This window comes from Rhinichthys klamathensis, unplaced genomic scaffold (assembly GCF_029890125.1).
Source record: "Rhinichthys klamathensis goyatoka isolate OS25496 unplaced genomic scaffold, OSU_Roscu_1.1 h1tg000040l_1, whole genome shotgun sequence".
Taxonomy (NCBI): domain Eukaryota; kingdom Metazoa; phylum Chordata; class Actinopteri; order Cypriniformes; family Leuciscidae; genus Rhinichthys; species Rhinichthys klamathensis.
The window spans coordinates 6,838,502-6,864,226 of NW_026606587.1; the positions used below are offsets into that span (position 1 = coordinate 6,838,502).

Below are 25,725 nucleotides of genomic sequence, written 5' to 3' on the forward strand. Positions count from 1 at the left end.
ACTGTTTATGAAAATAAGTAGCAATTTCGGGCGCAGTCATGGAAAGTCGCATGGTGTTGTCGTGGACGTGGAGATGATGTAATCATTTGTCGTCGGAAGAAAGAACGCTTGCGCGCTTAGCTCGCTGATTGTGCTGATGCAAGACAGTGGATGAGAGTAGTTAACCGTGTGAACTATATTTACCAGGACGAAAAGCATTGATATTTAATTCAATCATGTCAGAAGACGAGGTATTGTGGTGGTCTATTTTTATATTTTGTAAATATCCACAGTTTAGTGGAAATGTTCAATCATGCTGTGCCTGTGACTTTGGAATAGATTTGAGAGCAGTTACAGTGTTGCCTATAACGTGCTCTAGGCTGCATGTGCTGTTTTTTTATCGCATTATTACGTATTAATTCTAGTTGTATAAAATGCAAAAACTAATAAAGAACATTCAACATTGCTTGAGTAGTAAAAACGGGTGAGTATTATTTACTTCACCACAGCGAGGCATGCTTTAGCAAATGATTCTGGTGCCCTATGTGTCCTCAGATTTTATTCGACCCCACTACATCAAAGAAGAAAAAGAAGAAGAAGAAGCCCTTCATGCTCGACGAAGATGGCGATGGGCTTGGAGAGGAAGCCCAACAGGTTGAACAGAGAGAAGTTGAGCCTGAAGCAGGAGAGGAGCGAGAAATGGACCCTGAAGATGATGACATCAAGAAAAAGGGTGAGAGGCCATTTTTTTCCCATAAACAATGCAGTGTTTTGTTTTTCTCTTGTACCGTGGCATTAGATTTAGTCATGTTTCTCAACAAATGTATTTAAACCAGAACCTTGAAAAGTTGTGTGAAGGAGTTTGTAAATAATGTATTATTTGAGATTGACCCTTTTCTCCAACTATCTTTACAGAGCCTTCGGATGATTTAGATGATCTGAACTTCTTTAATCAGAAAAAGAAGAAAAAGAAACCAAAGAAGGTGTTTGAAAATGACATTGAAGAAGGCATAAAGGTTAGCAGTTGTTTATAAGGAAATTGTCTGGGAATTGTTTAATGATTCACTCTTTGCAATACACATGAAATGTTTTTCACCTCCTACCAGAGTTTGGTCTTTTCTTCCCCATTGCATATCCGTTTTATTATCGACTTTAATTCACTTAGAGTGTGCTGCATAACTAATATTATTATTTAAAAAATTGGATCCACTTAATAATAACTGTCTTTAACTACTGTGTACTAGCGTTTACAATTAATCATTTGATACAATGCACTTATTAGGGCTTTTCACACCTGAAATGGTTAACCCTGGGTCATTCTAAACCCTGGGTAAATTGAATCCTGGGTTATCATTTTTCTCACATTTCTCAAATTTGCGGTGTCAGTGAGTGTCATGAATTGGACGAATGCCTTGCATTGCGAATCCTCATTTATATATTGCCCGCCGATACTATCGGGTATATACTGAATGGAGTTTTTTTTACCGTAAAGGTAAGAATGTAATGATCTTTTCTTAACTCCAATTGTCATGTGTTCTGTCACTATTCAAAAATGTTCCACTCAAACACTGAAATATAGCCTACTGTTTAGCAACACACAGTGTTTCTGTGACTATAAAACATGAATATGAGGCATTTGATTGGCTGTCTGTTGCAAAGCATCTAGCCGTAACATTCCAGAACTTGCCTCATTTCACACTGTACACGTTTGGCACCGCAATACGGTGTTGACACCGCAAAAGCCCCGTAACCCTGGGTAAAACACGGTGCTAACACCGCTTCTAAAATGTGTGAAATGCTTCTTTAGCCTGGGTTAAAACCAGGTTTTAGAGCGATGATAACTCGGGTTTAAGTGCAGGGTGAAAAGCCCTATTGTGTGTGCATTGTCTTTGTCTTTTTAACTGGTTTATTAAAACAAACTGTCCAAAAGAATCAGTTTGTGGAAAAAGAATTGGACTTCCCATCACTAATGTGATGCCCATTAAGCATATTTTCTTGTATTTGATAGTTCTTCTAACGGCTGTTGACTCTTCATTTTATTGGTGACCAGGAGCTGAGAATTGAGGGAGACCAGCAGGAAATAATGGAGGAAGATGATTTGGACTTGATGCTTCCAGCTAAAAAAAAGAAAGCAAAAAAAGTGGAATTTGTTGAGGAGAGAGATACTGTGGAACAAGAGGATGGTATGAACATACACTTCATTTAGTTAGAATGTGCTGCTTAATAATATTATTTAAAAAATGTGAATATAAAAGTTAGGAGTTACAGAAAAATAATTCAGATCCTGTTTGTGTTACTTTATATTTATAATGTCAGGTTTAAGTTTCTTACGTTTGAAATACAGTGCAACTCGCTCTTTATAGGAATTAGTCAAGCTACTCTTTCTAGGCTACAAGTGGTACAAAATGCAGCTGCTAGGCTCCTGACTGGTGTCAAGAAACATCAACATATAATACTAGGGTTGCCAACTTTCTGAAATGGAAATAAGGAACGGGGGGGGGGGGGCGATGGTATGTGGTAGGTAGTGACATGCCCCCTGAAATTCATACATTTTATATCATATTATAATGCAACTTATTAGGCCTATATATTTATAGAATAGCAAAGTAGGCTAAATCAATATACAAGACTTAACCACACAGATATATAAAGGCTATCATGATCATTTTGCCAAAAATGAACCATGTATTTGTTTAGATTATAATACGTTTTATTTTTAACTTAAACAAATACAACATATAACATTCGAAACTCATCGGCTTAGACTGCATTTGAAGAAAAATAAACACAACAGTTTTCTGTAGCCTTGTGCGAACTTATTCAATAGAATTAGACTTCTAGAATGTTCTTTCCGGTGCAAATTTTTTTTTTTTTTTTTTTTTTTTTTTTTTTTTATCATAGCCTACAAATGTCTTCGGAAACACATTTTACTCGATTTACTGAAGCCTGTAAAATGCATTTGCAGCTGCACAGCTTGCACATTGAGCTTTCTCTCTATGGCTCTGGTCTGGCTCGCTCAGGCTGCGCTGCGGCAACTGCACATCCAATGACGCGGGCGCCTCTGACGTGCGACCAATGAGCCAACTCTACGTCATTACACGTCAGAGCCCGTCAAGGTGGCGCCAAGTCCCCGAATTTGCCATTATAGCAGCGGGTCTTCGTTCATTCATCATAGTCTGTCTGACATATATATTAGAAGCTATGCGTCTGTCATGGATTTGCACTGAATTGATTCTCAAAAATACGAAACAAAGTGCGTTCCGTATCAGTTCAATACGGAACAAGCCTTTTATGTGTCAAATACGGAACGATTCCGTATTATACGGAACGGTTGGCAACCCTATATAATACCTACCCTAATTCCATTACACTGGTTGTCAGACTGCTACAGAATTGATTTTAAAGTTCTTTTAATGGTCTACAAATCTCTAAATGGCATGGCAACATGTTATCTTACTGATCTCTTGTCAGAACATTGCTCGGGGAGGTCTCTGAGATCCTCAAACCAAGGACAAAAGGTTCCAAGGACAAAATTAAATTTTAGAGGTGACCTGGCATTTGTAGTAGCTTCGCCAAAACTGTTACTGTTACTATTAGAACTGCTACATCAGTAGATCATTTAAAATAGGGATGCACCAATATCACTTTTTCCAGAACGAGTCTGATACCGATACTTTCATTTTTGGTACTTGCCAATATAGAGTACCAATACCTGTATTTTCACTGCATTTATACTTTTTAAATGTATCGGCTAGAGAATCCAAAATAATATAAATCATATTAGTTGGCTAATTTTTTAGCCTAATTTCATGCTTAATTAAGCCTGCTAAAATGTATTGTATGAGCTTCCGTTACTTTCACTGTTCATTCTATTGCTCTATTATATTTTATCTTTCATTTAATAGTACAGTGCATATTTAGAGCCGCTTCAGCAGGGCTCAGTGCTGAGGATTGGGTCAGTGGTTCAAATGTTTAGAAAGCAGTGAAATATCACAATTCTCTATTCCAATTTTGATACTACAGCAAAACTACTAGCCTAATTAATTTAAATTTAAAGCATTATTAAAGACAAGTAAACGGTCAGTAATAAAATAAGATAGAATAATCAAATTACAAATAGCACAAAAATATACAATAGAACAAAGAAAGGCTACAATTGAAATAAACGGCTGTTTTCTTTTCAGGTAGCTCTAACAGTAGTTTTGAGGTACAGAAATTTGAATAAAGTAATCAAATGTGAAATAACACTACATATTCATTACTTTATAAATTAAATATAGATGGATCTTTATAAAGTTACAAAAGGTATTTAGTTAAGAGCAGTTAGTGATTTCTTTGTCCTTTGTTTGATTAACATTAAAACAGCAGCAGGTTTATTAGACTGCTGTCCCTTTATGACCGAATGCATGGGTCCAATATGAATAGGCTACTGTCTACGTTCACTTGAGATATAACCGACTATGTTTACTAGGATACTCATAGTATTTTTTTTTTTTGGTAAAAAAATTTTGGTAAAATATTTTTTGGTAAAAAAAAAAAATAGTTTTTACCTAATTTTGTGTGAATTCGTCCATACAAGCGCAAGATGTGAAAGAGAATTCAATTCAGTATTCATGCGCTGTCTGAGACGCAGATTCTTGGGGCACGCGCTTCGGATGTTTGCGTTCATGAAACTTTTTGAAATAATGTAGGAAATCATTCGCTATACATAAATCAGATAGCGGTTCATGTTTTAATTTAGTTTTAATCCACATGACACGTGTGCTGTATCGATCGGTATCGGTGTATCCCTAATTTTTAATCAACTTAAATCTTATTTGTTTTCTATAGATTTAAATCAATGATGCTGTGCCTATTTTGACTGGAATCTCTATTGAGTTCTATATTATACTAGCCTGGGAAAACCCAGACAACTTCCAGCAAATTTAGATTTGCTCTGAAAGTTAGTCTGGCAAAAATTCAAGCCCATTTCCAATCCGTCGAAATCGAGGCACCAATCAGAAACGTTGGGCCGGGCTTTACACGATGACGACAGCGCTGGGATTTTGAAGCAGATTTTGTAGCCTACATTACAAAGATGGATGCCGCCGTCGAACATCACTCGTTCGAATCAGCTATCGCGTCTCTTTTAAGCGATTTGAACGTTTCCTTTTTGTTAAAAACCGAGCAAAGAACAACACTTTCTGAGATATTTCTCCGCCGCTCTGCATACGCCATCTCCTTCATCGCTCTGATTGGTTTTAGGTTTGCGGTCTGTTGGTCACCAACGGACCGCGATGTCCGTTGGTGACGCCGCTCTGGAAATGATTTGTCTATGACGCTTTGCCAGACCATAACTCAGTTACAACTGAGAATGGTCTGGTTTTAACCAGGCTAATATTATACTCTATTGAGTTCTATATTATGCTATGTACAGCACACTGTTCAACTGTTGTTGTTTTAAATTGTGCTTGTATAAATAGTGACATTGGCCCTCATTTATCAAAAGTGCGTACACCAAATTTCCAGCGTACACCTGGTGTACACCCAAAACCACGGTGACTTTGAGATTTATCAATATGGATGTTGGCGTACGGCACGCTCAAATCCTACACCAGCTCAGGAGGTGGTGTACGCACGTTTTGAGTTAGTGCGGAAATGCGCAGAAAAACAATTCCTAACACCACAAAATGCACTGACAAACTGCAAGATATGATAATATGACCAACAACAACAACATAGTAATTATAAACTTCAGTGTTTATTTTTGTGCAACATGGACTTCAATGTTTAATTTGTGTGACTTTACCAAAGCAATTTGATTTTTAGCCATATGTATTCCTTCAGTTGCGAGCCTATGCGCTTTACCCTGACGTTTCAGGGTTTGGCCCGGCAGGTGCGCACGGACTGGGTTCGGTAACGAAAGGCTTTCAATGACCAAAAAATAATTCAGACTGACAAAATAATAAAAAATACATTCTTCTTCTTTTAAATAATAATAATAATAATAATACAAATAATAATAACGACGTTCTTCTTCTAAATAACAATAAGCTTCATTAATAATAAAAATCATAATAATAAGAAGAATATTACAAATTGTCATGCAATTATTAATGTGAATGAATGGTACTCCACATCACATCATCATCATCCTCATCATCATCACTATTGTACACCCCAATACATGTGACGTGATTCGAAATTGAATGCTAATTCAAAAGACGTGCTGTAAAATAATGCATTGTGATAGGTCATTTCGGCTCCACGTCGGAGAAGTTTCTCTTCTGTGCCGTCTTCCGTGTGTCCATGGCGTAAAATGAGGGCGTGGGGGAAGCGGAGACTTGAATATATAGGGGCGTGTTATTCTAATGACGATCGTTTTCAGCCGCGGGATTTATCAAGGGCAGGCATTGCGTACACCTGGATTTCAAAGGTACGCACAGCTTCATAAATCAGGCGGTGAGAGGAGTGTAAGCATAATCTTACGCCAATATATACGCCCGTTTCTACGCAAGAATGATAAATGAGGGCCATTGACATTAATGTCAGGGGAAAAATAATTTGTTTTTTTTTCCAGGTGTTTAATGCACTACATGATGTACTGTTTCAAATGATGAATCTTCTAATCTTTAAGATTATGACAAAGATTTAATTTGTGCTGATTAAAAATGTGAATGTCTGAATTCTTCACATATATTTTATTACAGTCATCGAGGATGATAAAAGCACAGAAGGCATCACATTCATTTCACAATCAGGCCCAGCATGGGCAGATTCAGAGAGAGATTACACTTATGATGAGGTATGAAGTTGATTCATATGATGAGTACTTTCTCTCTTCTTCAATATCATACATCACTCTACCCAGTGTTTGTGACATAGTTTTCTTTTAATTTATTACATTTACTTGTCTGCGTCTTTACAGTTGTTGAGCCGGGTGTTTAACATCATGAGGGAGAAAAACCCTGATATGGTTGCAGGAGAGAAGAGGAAGTTTGTAATGAAGCCGCCTCAGGTGGTCCGAGTTGGGACAAAGAAAACATCTTTTGTAAACTTCACTGACATCTGCAAACTGTGAGTGCAAACACTTAGCATGTCTGCTGAGTCTGGGTTCTAGAGAAAACTAGGAATGCTAATGGTCTTAAAAAAACCTTTGACTGAATGTATTTTCTAGGAAATGGTGCAATGGATGATATATGGGTTAGTCACACATTACGCTATTTTTGTCCTACTTTTTTATTTATTCGAAAATACATTAGAGCAGCACAAAAAAAATCATACTAACAATGACTTGAATACAAGCATTTTTTTTAAATTTCTTGAAGCATGTTTTAATTTCTGAAGATTCAATTTAAAGGGACTTGTCAGGGTGATACAACTGTCCTGATATGATAATAAAATAAATACTCATTCAAATTAATATTTGAAAAAGATTTGTCGGCCAAACAAAGCAAATGCACTAAAATGCAAAAAAAGAAAAAACATGACCCTCATGACTGTCTCAAGGTGTATTTTAAAATTGTCAAGACAAGGTTAGTTCAGGTTGTAAAATGACAAATCTTATGATATTTCTGTATTAATAAATTACTAAAATATATTAAATATAAATTAAAATATTTAATTATAATTTATGATATTTGTAAAAAAAAAAAAAAAAAACTTTTTACATTGAAAAATATATTTAAAATCTTCTTGAAATAGGTGTGTACACGCATGTATTCAGAGTGAGGATAATGGAAAAGTTTGTGAGTTTATGAAACCAACATGGTGCAAACAGTACCTTTCTAATAAGGGTTTTCCTTTTCTTTAATTTAGACACTTTTATTGATATTGACCAATATATGAATTTAATCAAACCAGTGATTCTAATATATTGGCCTAATTTTGTCTATTAAACCATAGCATGTTTACTTTTTCATATTCAGGTTGCATCGACAGCCCAAACATCTTTTGGCATTCTTGTTAGCCGAGTTAGGAACAAGGTGAGTTATTAATTGCTTTTCAATAATTGTCAGATGTGAAAATGTGATTTTTTTCTGTAACTAAAGAGATGTCGTCTTATATCTAGTGGCTCCATAGATGGAAATAACCAGCTTGTAATCAAAGGACGCTTTCAACAGAAGCAAATAGAGAATGTCTTGAGAAGATATATAAGTAAGTCAAATATTTTGAATGTATGAATATGTAGCTGGTGTACCAATTCTACATGCTAATGTGCAGGGGTTGGACAATGAAACTGAAACACCTAGTTTTAGACCACAATCATTTATTATTAGTGTAGGATTTTTTTTTTTATCATTCCTCTTCCAGAACAGTGGCCAGGGCTTTATTTGATGCTGGTGGAGGAAAACCTTTACTGACTTAACTGTTTTTCACACAAAAAACAACAACAAAAAAATCAAATACATTATTTTCACGCTAAATTAATGCTGCAGCCCATCTTATATAGATATGCCATTTCACATGGCTATGAGCATGATATTGCTCATATATCTGTTTTTATATTTGATACAGCTGTTCACCTTTTTTAGAATTTATAAGATAATAAAGATATTGTTTGATAAGTGAGATCTCTAACTGTAGTCCTTGGAAACCAAAAAAGTAGTGCTTGAAAGTCCTGGAATTTCATTTTACAGTATCTGTACGAACCCTGAGCCTTGATGTGTGTGAATTGGTGCATTATCAGCCAGCGTCTCGCACACCAACAATTTGTTCTCTTTTGAACTGACGTCTCCCATTATGTTGCAGGGCTCCAGACTAACTTTTTGCCGTGGTTGCACTGGTGCGCCTAACTTTTTTATTTAGGTGCACCAGCACAAAAATTAGGTGCACTCAAATTTTTCCTCGTCTCGCGTCGCCTTTAACACCACAATTTCAAGGTCACCTTTTTATCACGCTCCATATACATTCATATATATTATGTAAATGCTTTTAAACAAGAATAAGGTGTAGTTTTTTTTTTTATTTGAAGAACAATTATACTGTATATAAAAATATAAATCTTAAAAAAAAAAAAAAAATAAGTGCTGTTTTTACATTGTTCAAGTTAGGGCAGGGTATTGAAACAAAATTCACAATTCGATTCAATATTGATTATTTTGGATATCAGGTACAATACATGGCAAATTTTCTCAAGAAAAACAAATCTCAACTAATGCTGTAAACTGGGAGTCAGTTGTAGCCCACTATGCTTCATTAGCCTACTATAATATTGAAGGTAAAAATTACCTGATTTGTACACAAACACTTAAATTACACTTTTATTTATTTTTATAATAATAAAGTTATATGAAATATAAACATTTAAATGGTGGCTGCATAAAAACTTGCCAGATTTTTTTCAAACAACATGCATTCAATATTGAAAAACATTAAAAATGATAATGAATATGTAATATGGTGCATATATTAGGCACAATGCTCCTCTAGAGTTAATTTTTCTAGCTAGCTACCGAGTTTATGGTCACTGGATATGTTTTTTTCTGAGGTAAATGTGACGTTACATTACATTGTTTACAAGCGTTTTACTGACGTCTTTCCACGGTTGAAACACTGATTGAGCGATTCCATGTGACATGATACGGATTTCGATAAGTTGTACTCTATCTTTTAACACACTTTCAGATGCTCGTTCATGTTTATTTGGCGCTGTAACTGGTATTAAGGCGGAAGAGAAGATCATGCGCTGCTGCTTCTCTTGAGCTGAGCTGAGCGATATCACGCCACAGCGTCAAAACACTATTTATGTTTTTGAATTTCGTAAGAAAATGGACCTAATTTGAAATCTGAGACTTTGTTTCATATCAATAGTAACAAAGCACAAAGATTATTGCGATTTATTGGATGGGATGCTCGAAACAATGAGAATCGATTAAAATCGAGAAATCAATATTTTTTACCTAGTTCAAGTAGCCTACATTTTTAAAAGTTCGTCGTCTGTTTTCCTGCGTTTATTTAGCTGATGTTGCTGATTGCCGTAACTGATTCTCTGGTGCTCAGGTGACAGATCGCAATTTATTTCAATCACACAGCACGGAGCATTTTAGTCCTACAGGAATATCTGAACCACAGCCAATCAGAGGCAAAGACCCGCCCAATCTCTATCTCTGATTGGTTTAGACCACGATATGATCCAACCATGCGTGCAAGGAGAACAAAAGACTTGTTTGTGGAGAGGCAGCGGATGTGATCATGCGAGAATGTTAGGTACACTGGTGCGACCTAGGAAAAATTCTCGTCGCACCCTTACAAATTTTGGTCGCATGTGCGTAAAATGTATAAAGCAAACATACACCGACCTTTGGCTATGTTATAAAGGAACAGTCTCTACCATTTGAAAGTTATTAAACAACATCGCATGCTGCATTTCAAATAAAGCGCATGCCTAGAACGGCTGTAATATAGACCTAAACAACGAACGATTGAGTGAGACGTTTCAAATATGGCCAGGCCCAGGCAGGCTAGCCTTAAAGGAACACACCACCGTTTGTTTGTTTTTTTAATTGGGGTTATTCACGGTCTCCCCTACATTTAGATAGGTGGGCAAATGCATTTTTGGAAGCACAGGCGAAGCACTGCTACTTGGGCGCAGAGATATCACGCAACACCTGAAATAAAGCTTGCCACAAATAACCGGCGAAAGTAATGATTATGCATGAAACATTTTAATTATTGATAAAGTTGATAAATTGATCAAGTTGACGATGCAGACTCGCCATCTTCGCAGTAGTGAACGCGCGCGCCTATAGAGAGAAGTGTGCACGCGCCGACGCCTCCGTGTCCTGATTATATTGTCCACTAGGCCTATATTTGCTACTTATTTATTAATCCAGGCAAATTTGTTGATGAAACATTGATTAAAATTAAGATCCAATATTATTTTTGCTTGAAAATTTCGTTTTGTATAAATTGTAAGTTCGCTGGGTTGATTATTATTCGAAAATCGTACCCCTCCACCACATGCACGCACACATGCATTAGGCTACACACCAGAGCATGTGAGCAAAGCGGAGCGGTGTGACGCTTATTATAAGTTAAAAAACTTAAACATACGTTTCATATTTATAAATAATATAATGTTATTATTTTTTTATTTCATCTATGTTGATTATATGAAAAGGGAACCGCATGAGATGAGTAAGATAGGATCATAAGATGACCAATATATCGGAAAACATTTGGAATGGGTCAGATTTTGACCACTTATTTAGTTTTGTTTTGTAGAAAGCCTTTCTTTAAAGTTTATTTCGTTTTGTATAAATTGTATCTTCATTTTAATCAATGTTTCGTCAACAAATTTGCCTGGATTAATAAATAAGAAGCAAATATAGTGGACAATATGAAGTGTGCATTTCTCTCTCTAGGCGCGTTCACTACTGCGAAGATGGCGAGTCTGCATCGTCAACTTTATCAATTTATCAACAATTCAAATGTTTCATGCATAATTACTTTTGCCGGTTCTTTGTGGCAAGCTTTATTTCAGGTGTTGCGCGATATCTCTGCGCCCAAGTAGCAGTGCTTCGCCTGTGTAGAGTCTCCGCAACGGCGATAGATTGAAACGCGCGTCCGAGTGAAGATTGCGCAACTCGCGCAGCGCGTCGTCCATGCAACTGATAGCAGCGGACACGAGCGCCAGGCTTGATTTCAAAAACAACTGATTTTAGCGCTAGATCTCTTATTTAATAGCGAACTAAATGAATGATCTGCTAGTTAACTGGAGATGTTTTATTTATTTGTATTAAGTACATCCGTGCCTCAATGTTTCAAAAAGTGAATGTGTGTGAAGTGAAACCATAGTAAAAAACAATTGGTGTTGATTGATGCCAATCGGACGTTCATGTTTTTTTCCGTCTATTTGAAAGTTAGGCTAATAATAACATTGTTGCATTCTATACGGCCTGATTATGTCATTTTTTAAGTTACATAGCCTGCCTCCAGTTTTCCTCAACTTGACTAATTAAGAGGCGATATTTGACCGGCATATCATCAAAGTGTCCGTTAAACGAAACCTCTGCCGGTCACTCTGACCGGCACCATTTTTTTCTAGCGGAAACTCTGATGCACATATATATGATATATACGTATATATATATATGAACTTGTAACACTATATTGATCAGTATTTTAGTTTTATTGTTCAACAGGAGTTGACTGTGTTATGTACTGTGCCATTACCTCTCATCAAATATGGCATAATTTAATTTGACCATGTTCAGATGGACTGAAGCTGTCAATCACTACAGTTGCAGGCAGCTCGCAAACGCTGCTGTGCTCAACGCTAAACCACGTTGAAACATTATAAACATTTGACGGTCTTCAGACTATAGAGCGCGAACACAAATAAGCACGGGACCACTTGTAAGCAGCTGCCCATCAGTGGGTACCGATATGTATGAGCAATACAAATGACAATTTAAATATTATTCCACCCGTTACATCAAAATTAGCGGTTTACCTCACGTGCAGGACTCTGATTTAGTTTACCTAATATATTTTTGACAAGGCATTTTCTCTTTTCTCTGTTTCACAGAGGAATATGTGACTTGTCATACCTGCCGCTCACCGGATACAATTTTGCAGAAGGACACGCGTCTCTACTTCCTGCAGTGTGAAACCTGTCACTCACGTTGCTCTGTAGCCAGCATCAAGACTGGATTCCAGGCTGTCACTGGCAAAAGAGCCCAGCTTCGAGCCAAAGCCAACTAATACAAGCACCCTATTCTGGTCTCTTTCTCAGACTGATGCTCTGCTGACAACTGTCCTCACTGCTCTACTCTGAAGCGCAGTAGAATGACCCAAGGCTTGGACCTCAGGAGTGGTCTGTAGAAGGTTTTGAGTGTAATTTTATTAATAAATCTGACTCTGAAGCTAGAGTGCTTTAGTGAACAGGCTGCCTCTGATTTGCTCGTCTTACTTTACCTCTTTCCTCTGGAAATATTATGTTTTTCCCCCTGTATTCAGCATATCTGATAACCAGAACATATTTCTGTATATATAGTGAATATTGCTCTCAGAGGAGTATTTTTTTCAAAGAAAAATACAAGGATATTATTCGATGGAAACCAGAAATAGGCATATGTCATCTTCCTTGCTTTTGAAAAAAAAAATGAACCATAGCCTTTTATATTGACCTTTGTTTTATCAAAGGAAAACTGATTCTCCAAATCTCAACTTATGTTTTTATGGGACAGTCATTGCACAAGAATACAGGAATGTTCAGACTGGATCCAAGCTAATTTTTTGTGATCCAGGAATCCAGCAAAGTGTGACCACGAATCTCCTCTGAACTCTAGAAAATGAGGACTCTGTTCCTATTTAATTACACAGACAAATACATATTGTGCTGTTTTCTTTAGTAGACAGCAAATGTGTGGGCATGTTTCGCAGGCCTTAGATGGAAATAAAGGCTTGTTTGCATATTTGAAATTAGATTTTTTTTTTTTAAGTAAGCATGGAAATTCTAAGTAAGCAAAATGGATTATTTTTGCATTTGTTTCTTGCTTATTGATGCATTCATGAATTATTGTATATGCAAAGCCACATTATAGAATTTCTGCAGCCAGTTTCTGTCAACAACAAACAAGGCATTCCTTCTTTACATCTGGATCTAAATCAGCTAGTATCGCCATCTGCATTGATGATCAGTATGGGCCACAACTGAGATTCAACTCTGGCTGATAGAAAATGGCAGTAGCACCTCATTGCAGTACACGAGATCCAGGGGGCAGAGTTGGATCCAGATCTAAGGGGTGGAGATGGGTAGGTTTAGGGATCAGGGGGTGGAGATGGGTAGGATTAGGGGTGGGGTTAGGGATCAGGGAGTGGATATGGGTAGGATTAGGGATCAGGGGGCAGAGATGGGTAGGTTTAGGTATATGTAAGGTGGGAGGAGTTGGATCTGGATCCAACTCCTCCCCCTGGATTTCGTGTTCTGCAGTGAGGACCATCTCGAAAATGGAGAAAGTGATGCCTGTTTATAGTAGTTCATGTATTTCATATTAAAAGATTTAAAATAGATTTACAGATTAACAGGATAATCAGCAAGGATACATTAAATTGATAGATTATTTTTTTGCAACAATGTAGAAAAAAATCTTTGCTATCACTTCTATTTCAAATGCGGTTATTTTGAACTTGCTGTTCATCTGGAAAAAAATGTATCAAAAATTAGGCAGCACAACTGTTTTCAACATTGATAATAATAAGATATGTTTCTTGAGTACCAAATCACCATATTAGAATGATTTTGAAGGATCATGTTACACTGAAGACTGGAGTAATGATGCTGAAAATTCAATTTTGTCCTTGCATGAATAAATTACATTTAAAATATAATAGAAAACAGTTCATTTAAATTGCAATGTTTCATAATATTATAATTTTTACTGTATTTTGATAAAATAAATGCAACCCATGGGAGTATAAGAGACATATACTATATTATAATAAGAGTATATTATAATTTTTGGGGAACATTTTTTTTTATTACCGACCCCAAACTTTTGAATGACAATATAGCTTAGAACTTTTTAAGGCTGATGTATCTTCCACAGTCTAAAAAGTAAGTTTGTAAACTGTTTTTCTAACAAAAACAAAGTTACTGGCTACTGGTCTTGGCTGGTCTCCGAGCCTGAGTTCTGTGGCTGGTTGCATAAACTTCGTAGACTAGTCTTGCAACTTAGTCATTCGTTTTTTTTTCAACACTGGTCATATCTTTTTAAAGTCAGTCATAAAAATGTAGATTGGTCTAATTTGAATCTGAAAAGACGAATCGGTTACCTAACGTAACCTCGGTTCTCTCTAGATGAGGGAACGAGTATTGCGGGAAAGATTCATCTTTTCTGAGAAATTGAAGCCAAAAATTATCCTATAATTTTGTATCTATTCACAACGCAGTTCAGCTGCAGCAGAGCATGAGCAGGCTAGCTAGCAGCTCATTGGCTCGCTCACAGGGAACTGCTTAAGCCTATGAGGAGACACGAATGAACTCTCGGCCAATGAGAGTCTGACCTGCTCTCATTGCGTCAGAGCCCGCCGAAACGGGCGTGGCCAGAGAGTATAAATTCGCCTCTCAGGCTGTAAATTCTGGTTTTCATAGAATGAAGCGAGAACGCTAGTAGCACAAGCACGGCCAGGAACGCAATACTCGTTCCCTCATCTAGAGAGAACCGAGGTTACGTTAGGTAACCGATTCGTTCTCTTACGAGAGGTTCTCTCGTATTGCGTAAGCTAGCTTACGCTATGGGAACACCTGGTCAACGCCGTGCGTGCTAAGCATCCACTATGAGTCCCAGGGGGGACCCCGGGGAACCCTTATGAGTGGGAATAAAATATGTACATGTGACAAAGGCCAGCGGAGCGGGCCGGGGATTTGTGAAGTACATAAGCACATAATAAGGAGGGACAGAACGAGACCGGTCTGCGTGAATAACTCCCTATAGTGCAGCTCAACCAGAAGAGCTGTAACATACTAGACTGCTAGTAGTTTAGCCTGCAAGGCGGGAACTTCCAGATAGTAAAATCTGATAAAGCTGGAGGGGGAAGCCCATCCCGCTGCCACACAAATATCATGAATGGAAATTCCGCTGGACCAAGCCCACGATGAGGCCATGCCTCTAGTGGAATGGGCCCTGATGCCCAGAGGGCACGGCAGGTCTTTTGACGCGTATGCGGCTGCAATGGCATCAACTATCCATCTGGACAGAGTCTGTTTCGAGGCGGCCAACCCCTTGGTGCGCCCACCGAACGAAACAAAAAGCTGCTCAGCTCGTCTGACCGGAGCAGTGCGAGTAAAGTATAATCTCAGTGCCCTGACCGGACACAGGAGATTAGAGTCAGATTCGCTTTTGGATGCAGGCAGAGCCGATAGAGAAATAACTTATGCCCTGAATGGGGTACCAATCGCTTTTGGGACATAACCATGTCTAGGTTTGAGAACGACTAGGGAGTCATTGGGCCCAAACTCCAGACAGGAAGCGCTGCTGGACAGCGCGTGAAGGTCCCCCACACGCTTCACTGACGCGAGCGCGAGCAGGAAGATAGTCTTGAGCGAAAGGTATTTGAGCTCCACGGTTTTTAACGGTTCGAATGGGGGGGCTTTCATAGCTTCGAGAACTATGGAAAGGTCCCAAATCGGCACCGACGGGGGGCGTGAGGGGTTCATCCTTCTAGCTCCCCTGAGGAAGCGGATGACTAAGCCATCTTTGCCCAGTGACTGGCCACGCCGGGGTTCAGCGAACGCCGCGACGGCTGCCACATACACCTTGAGAGTGGAAGGGGACCTGCCCTTATCCAGCATCTCTTGGAGAAAAACTAGCAAGGAAGGAACCTCGCATGACCGTGGGTCCAAGTTTCTGTCGGTGCACCACTTAGAGAACACAGACCATTTAGACGCATAGAGCCTTCTAGTAGAAGCCGCTCTAGCCTGCATGATCGTGTTTAACACTCCTTCTGGCAAAGCAACGGGTAGTCGTTGATCACCCACGCATGAAGCGCCCAGCGCTCTGGGTGGGGATGCCAGATCGTGCCGCGAGCTTGGGAGAGGAGATCTGTTCTGACTGGAATGGGCCACGGGGCTGTCTGTGACAGCTGAGTGAGCTCCTGAAACCAAGTCTGACCTTCCCCACGCGGGGCTATGAGGAGCACCGAGTGGCGTGTTTCCCTGATTCTCTGAAGCACCTGTGGTAGCAGAGACACCGGAGGGAATGCATAAAGCGGGCGGCTGGGCCAGGTCTGGGCTAGCGCGTCCTCGCGTTTTGAGAAAAATATTGGGCAGTGGGTGTTTTCTTCTGAGGCGAAGAGGTCCACCTCTGCTCTGCCGAATATTCGCCACAGCTTTTGGACTGTAAGAGTGTGCAGTTCCCATTCGCCAGGGGGAATGGGGTTCCTGGACAGACTGTCTGGACCGTCGTTCAGATGGCCCGGCACGTGCGTCGCTCTGAGCGAGAGCAGGTGACACTGGGACCAAACTAGGATGCGTTCTGTCAGCCGGAAGAGAATTCTGGATCTGACGCCGCCCTGACGGTTTTAGATAGGAGACCACAGCCATATTGTCCGAACGGATCAGCACATGGTGACCGTGAATGCGCGTCAGAAAGCGCGTGAGCGCGTTCTCGACCGCCAGCATCTCCAAACAGTTTATGTGGAGGAGACTCTCCTGAGCTGACCAGGGGCTGAAGGCCGGTGAGCCCTCGCAGACCGCACCCCAACCCATGTTGGATGCGTCTGTCGAAAATGACTTTTCGGCGAGAAAAGGTCCCCAAGGAAACGCCCCGCTGAAACCATTCTGTCATGGTCCATGGCTGCAGAGCTGTGATACAGGTCTGCGTTACCTTTATCAGCTGGCGGCCCGTGGTCCACGCGCGGTGAGACACACGGCTCTTCAACCAGAACTGAAGCGGGCGCATGCGCAGTAACCCCAGCTGGAGCACTGCGGAGGCTGAGGCCATGTAACCCAGCGCCTTCTGAAAAGTTTTCAGAGGTGTGAGTCTGTTCATCTGAAAAGATGCGGCGAGACGCTGCACACGGCGCGCGCGCTGTGTAGACAGACGAGCCGTCATTGAGACCGAGTCTAGCTCTATACCCAAGAAGGAGATAGTCTGACTGGGTTGAAGTGCGCTCTTTGTCCAGTTGACAGAGAGGCCCAAACTTTTCAGATGGTCGAGGAGAACTGTACGATGAGACAGTAGCTCCCTCTGTGATTGTGCCAAAATCAGCCAGTCGTCCAAATAGTTCAGTATTCGCAGCCCCTGACTCCGCAGGGGGGCGAGCGCCGCATCCATGCACCTCGTAAACGTGCGGGGTGCTAGGGATAGGCCGAACGGGAGGACGGTGTATTGATAAACCTGGCCTTCGAAGGCGAAACGTACGAATGGCCTGTGAAGGGGATTCATCTGAATCTGAAAGTAGGCATCTTTCAGATCTAGTGAAATGAACCAGTCCCCCTGGCGCACATGCGCGAGGAGTTTTCTGATAGTGAGCATTTTGAACGGTCTCTTCATGAGAACTCTGTTCAGAAATCTGAGGTCTAAGATCGGTCTGAGGCCGCGGTCTTTCTTTGGAACCAGAAAATAACGGCCGTAAAACCCCGACTCGCTCATAGATAGAGGAACTCTCTCTATAGCCCTTTTGCACAATAGTTTTGCTATCTCTGAACGGAGCAGAGTCACTGCTTCTGGGTTCACAATAGTTTCTAGCCGCGCTCGGAAACCTGGAGGGCGGCGGTGGAACTGTAAGCGATAGCCTAGCCTTATTGTGTTTAGCACCCACTGGGAAATTCCCGGAATAGCTTCCCACGCTTGAAGCGTAACGCTAAGGGGTGAATGGCTACATGGTCCCCGTTGCTGCACACAGCGGGCCGCGCGGGCGCGCTCATAGTGTTTATGACAGCGGGACTTACACTCAGAGAGGAGTTTAAGGGCCGTGTAACAGAGTGAGCAGAGGTGGGACGCGCACACGGGCTCGTGGGCGCGCTTATGCACTCTGAAACTCGAGCGGGTTGGAACCGCTTTATGAGAGTGGGCTCTGTGAGACACACGGGAACTGAAAAGCTTTTGTGTATGAGTGAACACAGTGTTGTGGGCACATTTTCTACACGTGAGGCTTTTATGCTCTTTTTGAGATATCTCTGGGTCGCCGTGAAAACGGTGTTTGTGCACATGCAGTGCTTTGTGTATGAGTGAACACAGTGTTGTGGGCACATTTTCTACACAATAGGTTTTTATGCTCTTTTTGAGATATCTCTGGGTCGCCGTGAAAACGGTGTTTGTGCACATGCAGTGTTTTGTGTATGAGTGAACACAGTGTTGTGGGCACATTTTCTACACAAGAGGCTTTTATGCACTTTTTTTTTTTTTTGATTTCTCTGGGACGCGGTGAAAACGGCGTTTGTGCACATGCAAGCGGGAAAAGAGACCGGCTTGTTGATGGCGGTGTACACTGCTGCAGTAGCCGTGTGAACGGGGACTGACAGAGGGCGAAACCTTGATGGCGGTTCAGCCATGGTGAGAAATAGCCGTCCTTTTCTCAGCTGAGGCTGGTCACGTGAGCGGCCTGCAGCGGGATATATATATAGCCTGAAATCGGCTGCACTTGTGACGCGCGTCGCGTGCAAGTGCGTGTTAGAAACGTGAGCGCTGCAAGCGGGCACGAGACTATTTTTAGCCTGCAGAGGCTGGACTTGTGACGGCATAAAAATTATCTGCGAGAGCCGGAATCGAACGCGGGTCTCTGGCGCGAAAAGCTTTGTGATACACCACTGAGCCACAGGGGTAATGACACAAGCACAGTAGCGCGAGCAGATAAGAGGGCGTGATAGCAGTAACAGGTTCGGCCTCAGCGGAACTAACACACTATAACCCATTTGTCCAGCTTTATGCTCGGAAATGAGAACGTTTCTCATGAGCGCGGGAGAGCGCGGCCGCTTTCTGTCACGTAAGAGAGCTGGGCGCGAGCTCAGAGCTGCATAAAGATTATCTGCGAGAGCCGGAATCGAACACGGATCTCTGGCGCGAAAAGCTTTGTGTTCCACCACTGAGCCAGGGGTAAAGACACAAACATAACAGCGCGAGCAGATAAGAGGGCGTGATAGCAGAAACAGGTTCGGCCTCAGCGGAACTGATACACTATAAACGCTTTATGAAGCGGCGTTATATGCAGGCGGGAGAGCGCGGCCGCTTTCTGTAACGTAAGAAAGCTAGCCGAGAGCTCAGAGCTGCATAAAAAATTATCTGCGAGAGCCGGAATCGAACACGGGTCTGTGGCGCGAAAAGCTTTGTGTTCCACCACTGAGCTAGGGGGAAGACACAGGCTTAATAGCGCGAGCAGATAAGAGGGTGTGATAGCAGCGACTAGTTCGGCCTCGACGGAACTTAACGCACTATAAACCCACTTGCCGGTGACGCGTATGCATGGGGCCGGGCTAGCTCTCTTGTAAAGTAAAGAAAGCTAGCCGCGGTTGGCACAGCTGTAAGCGGCTCGTCCCCCATTCAGCGCTCGTAGGCGGTGAGAGGGGGAGGCGGCGTAACGCTTCGAGTCGAGCCCGCAGGGTCAACAACAGAAGCCCAATCGCAGAGGAAACATCCGCCGTTGGCGAGAGAAAGCTCTGCGTGTCCCAGTCCCAGGCAGAGAGCGCAGAAGAAGGCGGGCTCTGGCGCTGAGAGGGACGCGGCATGAGCCGCAGGTGTGCGAGGCATCTTAAAAAAGACGCTCGCTGCTCTTTTAGATACACACACACAATACAAGAAGCTTTTTGGTAAAGGATATGAATTCGTCGGATGGCACTAGCTTGCAGGACGGCTGAAGGTGGCGAAGACGGCCGGCTTCCTCAGACTCCCAGATGCTCGCTAGAAGGTGCCTTTTCCACGACGGCGGCTTCTCTCAGGATCAGCAGATGCGTGTAGCCTCGCTGAAGATATGAAAAATCAGAATTTACAGCCTGAGAGGCGAATTTATACTCTCTGGCCACGCCCGTTTCGGCGGGCTCTGACGCAATGAGAGCAGGTCAGACTCTCATTGGCCGAGAGTTCATCCGTGTCTCCTCATAGGCTTAAGCAGTTCCCTGTGAGCGAGCCAATGAGCTGCTAGCTAGCCTGCTCATGCTCTGCTGCAGCTGAACTGCGTTGTGAATAGATACAAAATTATAGGATAATTTTTGGCTTCAATTTCTCAGAAAAGATGAATCTTTCCCGTAGCGTAAGCTAGCTTACGCAATACGAGAGAACCTCTCGTAAGAGAACTGATACTTATATTAACTAGTGTGTCTAAAAGGGATAGTTTACCAAAAAATTAAAATTACCCCATAATTTACTTACCCGCAAGCCATCCTAGGTGTATATGACTTTCTTTTTTCAGAAGAATTTTTGTTTTAAAAAAGTTATTAATTTAGGTCATTTATATATATGTATAGACGCTCTGGAGTAAACCGTGATGTCATGGTCCAGGGGTGCGTTTCCCAAAACCATGACTTTGCTAATTAAGTTACAGAGGTAAAGGGAAGGAGGTCTTCACAGGGGAGAGACTAGTTGACACTTCAGGACTGCGTTGTCGTCGCGTCCAGACACAGGTCCTTCATCAGATCGGGATACGGCCTGGATCCGGCGGACTGCGGTAATGGCGGCGCCCGGGGAGACTTCAGTTTCCGGCTGGTGGATTACCCCCTTGTCAGAAGCTTGGCCCACCCTGGCCCCACACCACATAACAGCCAATCACAAAATTGGTGTGATATTCAATTCAGCTTGAGATACGTTATTTTCTATTTTCTACCCAACCCCCTCCTTTTTTCCCTCCGAGAGACAGACTTAGCTCATTCACTTCGCAACCTTTGAGGTAAACGTGCTGAATTATGAAGCAATATAACGACAATAACAGCCAGTGAAGTTTATTAGAATAACTATTAACGTTGGTGAACTTGATTACACTATAGTAGCCTAATAAAACACAACATGCACAGATTTCTTGTCCCGAAAGGACAAAAGAAAGGTCTCCAGGACACAGCTACCACCTCATCCATTTGCGGCAATGAGGTAGAATAAATTGAGTCGAGTTCATTAGCAGCTTCTGTTGGTGTCAAAAGCACAAATACGCCCACTCAAAGATGCAGCAATTCTGTCTCAAATGATTTAAACAGGGCAAATCCTTACCAGCCGGTTCTGAAATCGTACCCCCGAACTCTTTTTGGAGGGAGAGAGAGATGCTTTTCGGCCGCTTGGTATCAGTCACGGCCGTGTCTTGAATATTCTGTAGATCACGATGCATGCTTTTGTTTTCCGTGTCGAGTGTTCGGTTTTGCTTTCTCTGGAAATGACACGTTCGTTTCGACAGTGTCGGCCGGGGAGACCGTAGCATGTTTGCTCGGCCCCCAACAGATAGAAAAGAATCGCTATTACATAAAAAGCATGGCAGGTGTTGTGAAGTTTTTAGCAGTCAATGAGCTTCTAACAAAATCTAAAAAATTTCATGACATCCAGTTGCTTGAGCCTCTCTTGCAGGGGTTGCAAAAAATGAACTCCAGAATGAATTTCTTGTTGCCAGACCAATGCTGTCCAAAAAAACAACTGATGCTGAATGTTCTGCTGTTTGCAAACTCTTGCTGGAATACAAAGATGCATTTGCAGGTCTTCATAAATTGTATGTATCTGCTATGGTCATGGATGTCTCTACTGCTTCATGTGAGTGCTCATTCTCTACTCTGGCAAGAATTTTGACACCATTCCGCCGAACAATGCTTCATGAGAGAAAAAAAAAACCTTGTGCTTTTAGCTCATGAAAAAGCAATAACACATGAGCTGGACATGGATGAGTTTGTAACAGAATTCTCTAAAATGAGTAGAAAGCTAATGCTGTAAATATTATAGTTATATGAGTAGATCTTTTTCAAGACCTGGCCTGTTTTCCTCTAAAGTTCCATCTAAAGTTACTAAACTGATACAAGATCTGTTGTGTGGTAAAAAAAAAAAAAAAAAATAGAATATAGGCCTACATAAGATTGTAAAAATAAAAATGTAAATAATAACAATGGCCAAAAATCTGTAATGTTATACTATATTAACAGACGTGAGGATAATTCTTAAGAAAAACTGAATTTCAGATAAAATTAACATTTTTAGTTTAGTTTAGTCAAGTTTGTTTTAGTTGATGTAAATAGTTATTTTAAAATACCTGCCCTTTTTTATCAAATCTAGCTAAGGGGTCAAAACAATATTACAAATGCAAAAAGAGAGAATGTAAAAATAAACATGTTAAACATGTTTATATATATAAAGTTACTAAATAGTTTAAAAAAAATTAAAAATGAAGAACATGTTAACATTTTTAGTTAGTAACAAGTTTGTTTTAGTTGATGTAAATAGTTATTTTAAAATATCTGCCCTTTTTTATCAAATCGTACTCGGTTACTAACGTAACCTCGGTTCTCTCTAGAGAGGGAACGAGTACTGCGTAATAGCTTTACGCTAGGGGAAAAACTCTTTTCCACGAGATATTGAAGCCAAAAATTATCCTTAATTTTTTATTAATGTAAAACGCTTTGCAGCAGCAAGCAGACATAGGCGAAACAGCTCGCGCGCCTATTGGTTGCTCTGCGGCAAATGCAGCAGCCTATCGAGAGAGACTCTGCGTGACGTAATGACCAATGGGGGCAATTCGCGCCCATATCGTCACGTCCCGCCAGAAAGGGCGTGGTCTCACCCTATAAATATGCTCGTTAGGCTGGTACAAGCTGGTTTTTATCGCTGAAGCGAACCAGAGCGTATTCCAAGCACGGCAAGATACGCAGTACTCGTTCCCTCTCTAGAGAGAACCGAGGTTACGTTAGTAACCGAGTACGTTCTCTTACGAGAGTATCTCTCGTACTGCGTAATAGCTTTACGCTAGGGGAACACAATGCAACACGCCGTGCGTACAGGGATCCAACACCAAAGTCCCAAGGGCCGAAGCCCAGGGCTCATGTAGTGCATAATCACCATAAACTCACATAGAGTGGAGGAAGAGAGGCTGGAAGCGTCATTCCCTATAAAAAAGCACCCAGCGGGGCTATCATATGACAATAAAACGCGCAGCCAGGGTGAAAGCTTTCAGCCTGATCTGGGTGGCCATACGTGTGTCAACACTCATGGGGCTAGCACTGAATTTTAGACCGCCAAAAGCTTAGCTTGTAAGGCGGGTACCTCCAGGTTATAGTATTTTATAAATGTAGACGGCGAGGCCCAGCCCGCGGCCGTACAGATATCTTGCAGGGAAACCCCGCTCGACCAAGCCCACGAAGAGGCCACGCCTCTCGTGGAGTGCGCTCTGACACCCAAGGGGCACTGTAGGCCCTTTGCAGAGTAAGCGAGCGCAATGGCATCCACTATCCATCTGGATAGGCTCTGTTTTGAGGCGGCGAGTCCCTTGGAACGCCCGCCAAACAAAACAAAAAGCTGCTCCGTCTGTCTGAAAACAGACGAGCGTGACACATAAGCTCTCAATGCCCTGACGGGGCAAAGGAGACTCGCGTCCTCCTCCTCACTGAGAACCGGAAGGGCGGACAGGGAAATTACCTGGGCCCTAAACGGTGTATTGAGGGATTTCGGGACATACCCGTGCTTAGGTTTGAGAATGACCTTCGAGTCATTAGGCCCAAACTCCATACACGACGCGCTTACTGAAAGCGCCTGCAAGTCCCCTATGCGCTTCACTGAAGCGAGAGCCATGAGAAACACTGTTTTGAACGACAGGTGTTTCATGTCCACCAGCTGGATTGGCTCGAACGGGGCGCCTTTCATGGCCTCCAGGACCGTGGAAAAGTCCCACGTCGGGACTGAAGGGGGCCTGGGAGGGTTCAGCCTCCGAGCTCCCCTAAGGAAACGCACGACTAAGTCGTTTTTCCCCAGCGACTGGCCAGACACCGGTTTTGCAAACGTTGCTATGGCCGCCACATATACTTTGAGCTTGGATGGGGTCCTGCCCTTATCCAGTAGCTCTTGAAGGAAGGAAAGCACTTCCGAAACCCCGCATTCCACAGGTGAAAAGCTCCGGGGTTGACACCATGCAGAGAAAACAGACCATTTCGAGGAGTAGAGCCGCCTGGTAGACGGAGCTCTAGCCTGCGCGATCGTGTTTAACACTCCTTCTGGGAGGCTAGCGGGTACCCGTTGATAGCCCATGCGTGCAGGGACCACAACTCCGGGCGAGGGTGCCAAATCGAGCCCTCCGCCTGAGAGAGGAGATCTCTCCTCAATGGTACAGGCCATGGGGCAGTGCTGGTCAGCTGCATCAGGGCACGGAACCACGTCTGGTTTGTCCAGAGCGGAGCTACGAGCAGCACTGGGCATCCGTTCTCCCTGATTCGTTCCAACACCTGAGGCAGGAGCGAGACAGGAGGAAAAGCATACAGGGGGCAGCGGGGCCAAACATGAGCCAGCGCGTCCTTGCTTTTCGAGAAAAACTCTGGGCAATGAGCGTTTTCGTGGGACGCGAATAGGTCCACCTGTGCTCTGCCGAACGTTTTCCACAGCAGCTGGACCGTCTGCGGGTGCAGCGACCATTCCCCTGCTGGAACATTGTTCCTGGACAGTCTGTCTGGTCCCACATTCAGGTGACCAGGCACGTGCGCTGCTCTCAGTGAGAGCAGGTTGTGCTGAGCCCAGACCATGAGGCGTTCCGTCAGCCTGTGAAGGTTTCGTGACCTGACGCCGCCCTGGCGATTTATGTACGCCACCACTGACATGTTGTCCGACCGGACCAAGACGTGGTGGCCTGTTATCTGGGGACAAAAACGCCGTAGCGCTTTGTCGACTGCTATCATCTGAATTGAATTGAATTTATTGTTGAGGATAACCCCTTGAGATGAAACATCTCGTTTTCGAGGGGGTCCTCGAGACAAAGACAAAGATAATGCAGCACATATACATTCACTCACACTAAAGCTCTACCTCATCCCGCCTCGCCCGACCCACCAACTCCTTATTGGAAACAAATCCATGAGTAAAACATATTGCAGTATTAAGATGCATAACAACATTTAGCCCTGGCTTACATACACATATGTCTATACATACATATATACAAACATCATGTATACACGTACCTACACCCATACTCGCATAAGTACACATAATAAAAAAAATAAAATAAAAAATAAAAATAAAAATAAGTATCCCAGATATAAAGGGTATAAAAAACAAAAGTCCAGTCATGCATGAGGAAAACATTTACAGCAACAGTTTGCTTGCAAGTAAGTAAAGAGAGATATTTTGAAGGAACACAATGATGTGAGAGATCTTAGAG

At 42.1% G+C, this 25,725-nt stretch overlaps 1 protein-coding gene and 2 long non-coding RNA genes across 3 annotated transcripts in view; all 3 read left to right on the forward strand.

Moving 5' to 3' along the window:
* The window catches only part of LOC130081996 (uncharacterized), a 58,506-nt gene that overhangs the window by 7,916 nt on the left and 24,865 nt on the right, over window positions 1–25,725 (forward strand). The gene's annotated exons all lie outside the window — the stretch shown is intronic.
* On the forward strand, window positions 82–12,860 carry LOC130081991 (eukaryotic translation initiation factor 2 subunit 2-like). The gene is made up of 9 exons (XM_056246734.1): window positions 82–230; window positions 535–712; window positions 895–995; window positions 2,030–2,162; window positions 6,669–6,763; window positions 6,887–7,035; window positions 7,887–7,943; window positions 8,030–8,115; window positions 12,491–12,860. The coding sequence occupies exons 1-9, from the start codon at window positions 216–218 to the stop codon at window positions 12,664–12,666; spliced, it is 990 nt and encodes a 329-aa protein (XP_056102709.1). The 5' UTR covers window positions 82–215; the 3' UTR covers window positions 12,667–12,860.
* Window positions 13,428–14,374, forward strand: LOC130081995 (uncharacterized). The gene is made up of 2 exons (XR_008806731.1): window positions 13,428–13,650; window positions 13,921–14,374. It is a non-coding gene; the product is annotated as an uncharacterized LOC130081995 (long non-coding RNA).

Bases quoted from the DNA above. Each gene is read 5' to 3' on its own strand.
- LOC130081991 (XM_056246734.1), top strand. The intron at 996-2,029 runs GTTAGCAGTTGT...ATTGGTGACCAG, and splicing joins ACATTGAAGAAGGCATAAAG to GAGCTGAGAATTGAGGGAGA. The intron at 8,116-12,490 runs GTAAGTCAAATA...TCTGTTTCACAG, and splicing joins TGTCTTGAGAAGATATATAA to AGGAATATGTGACTTGTCAT.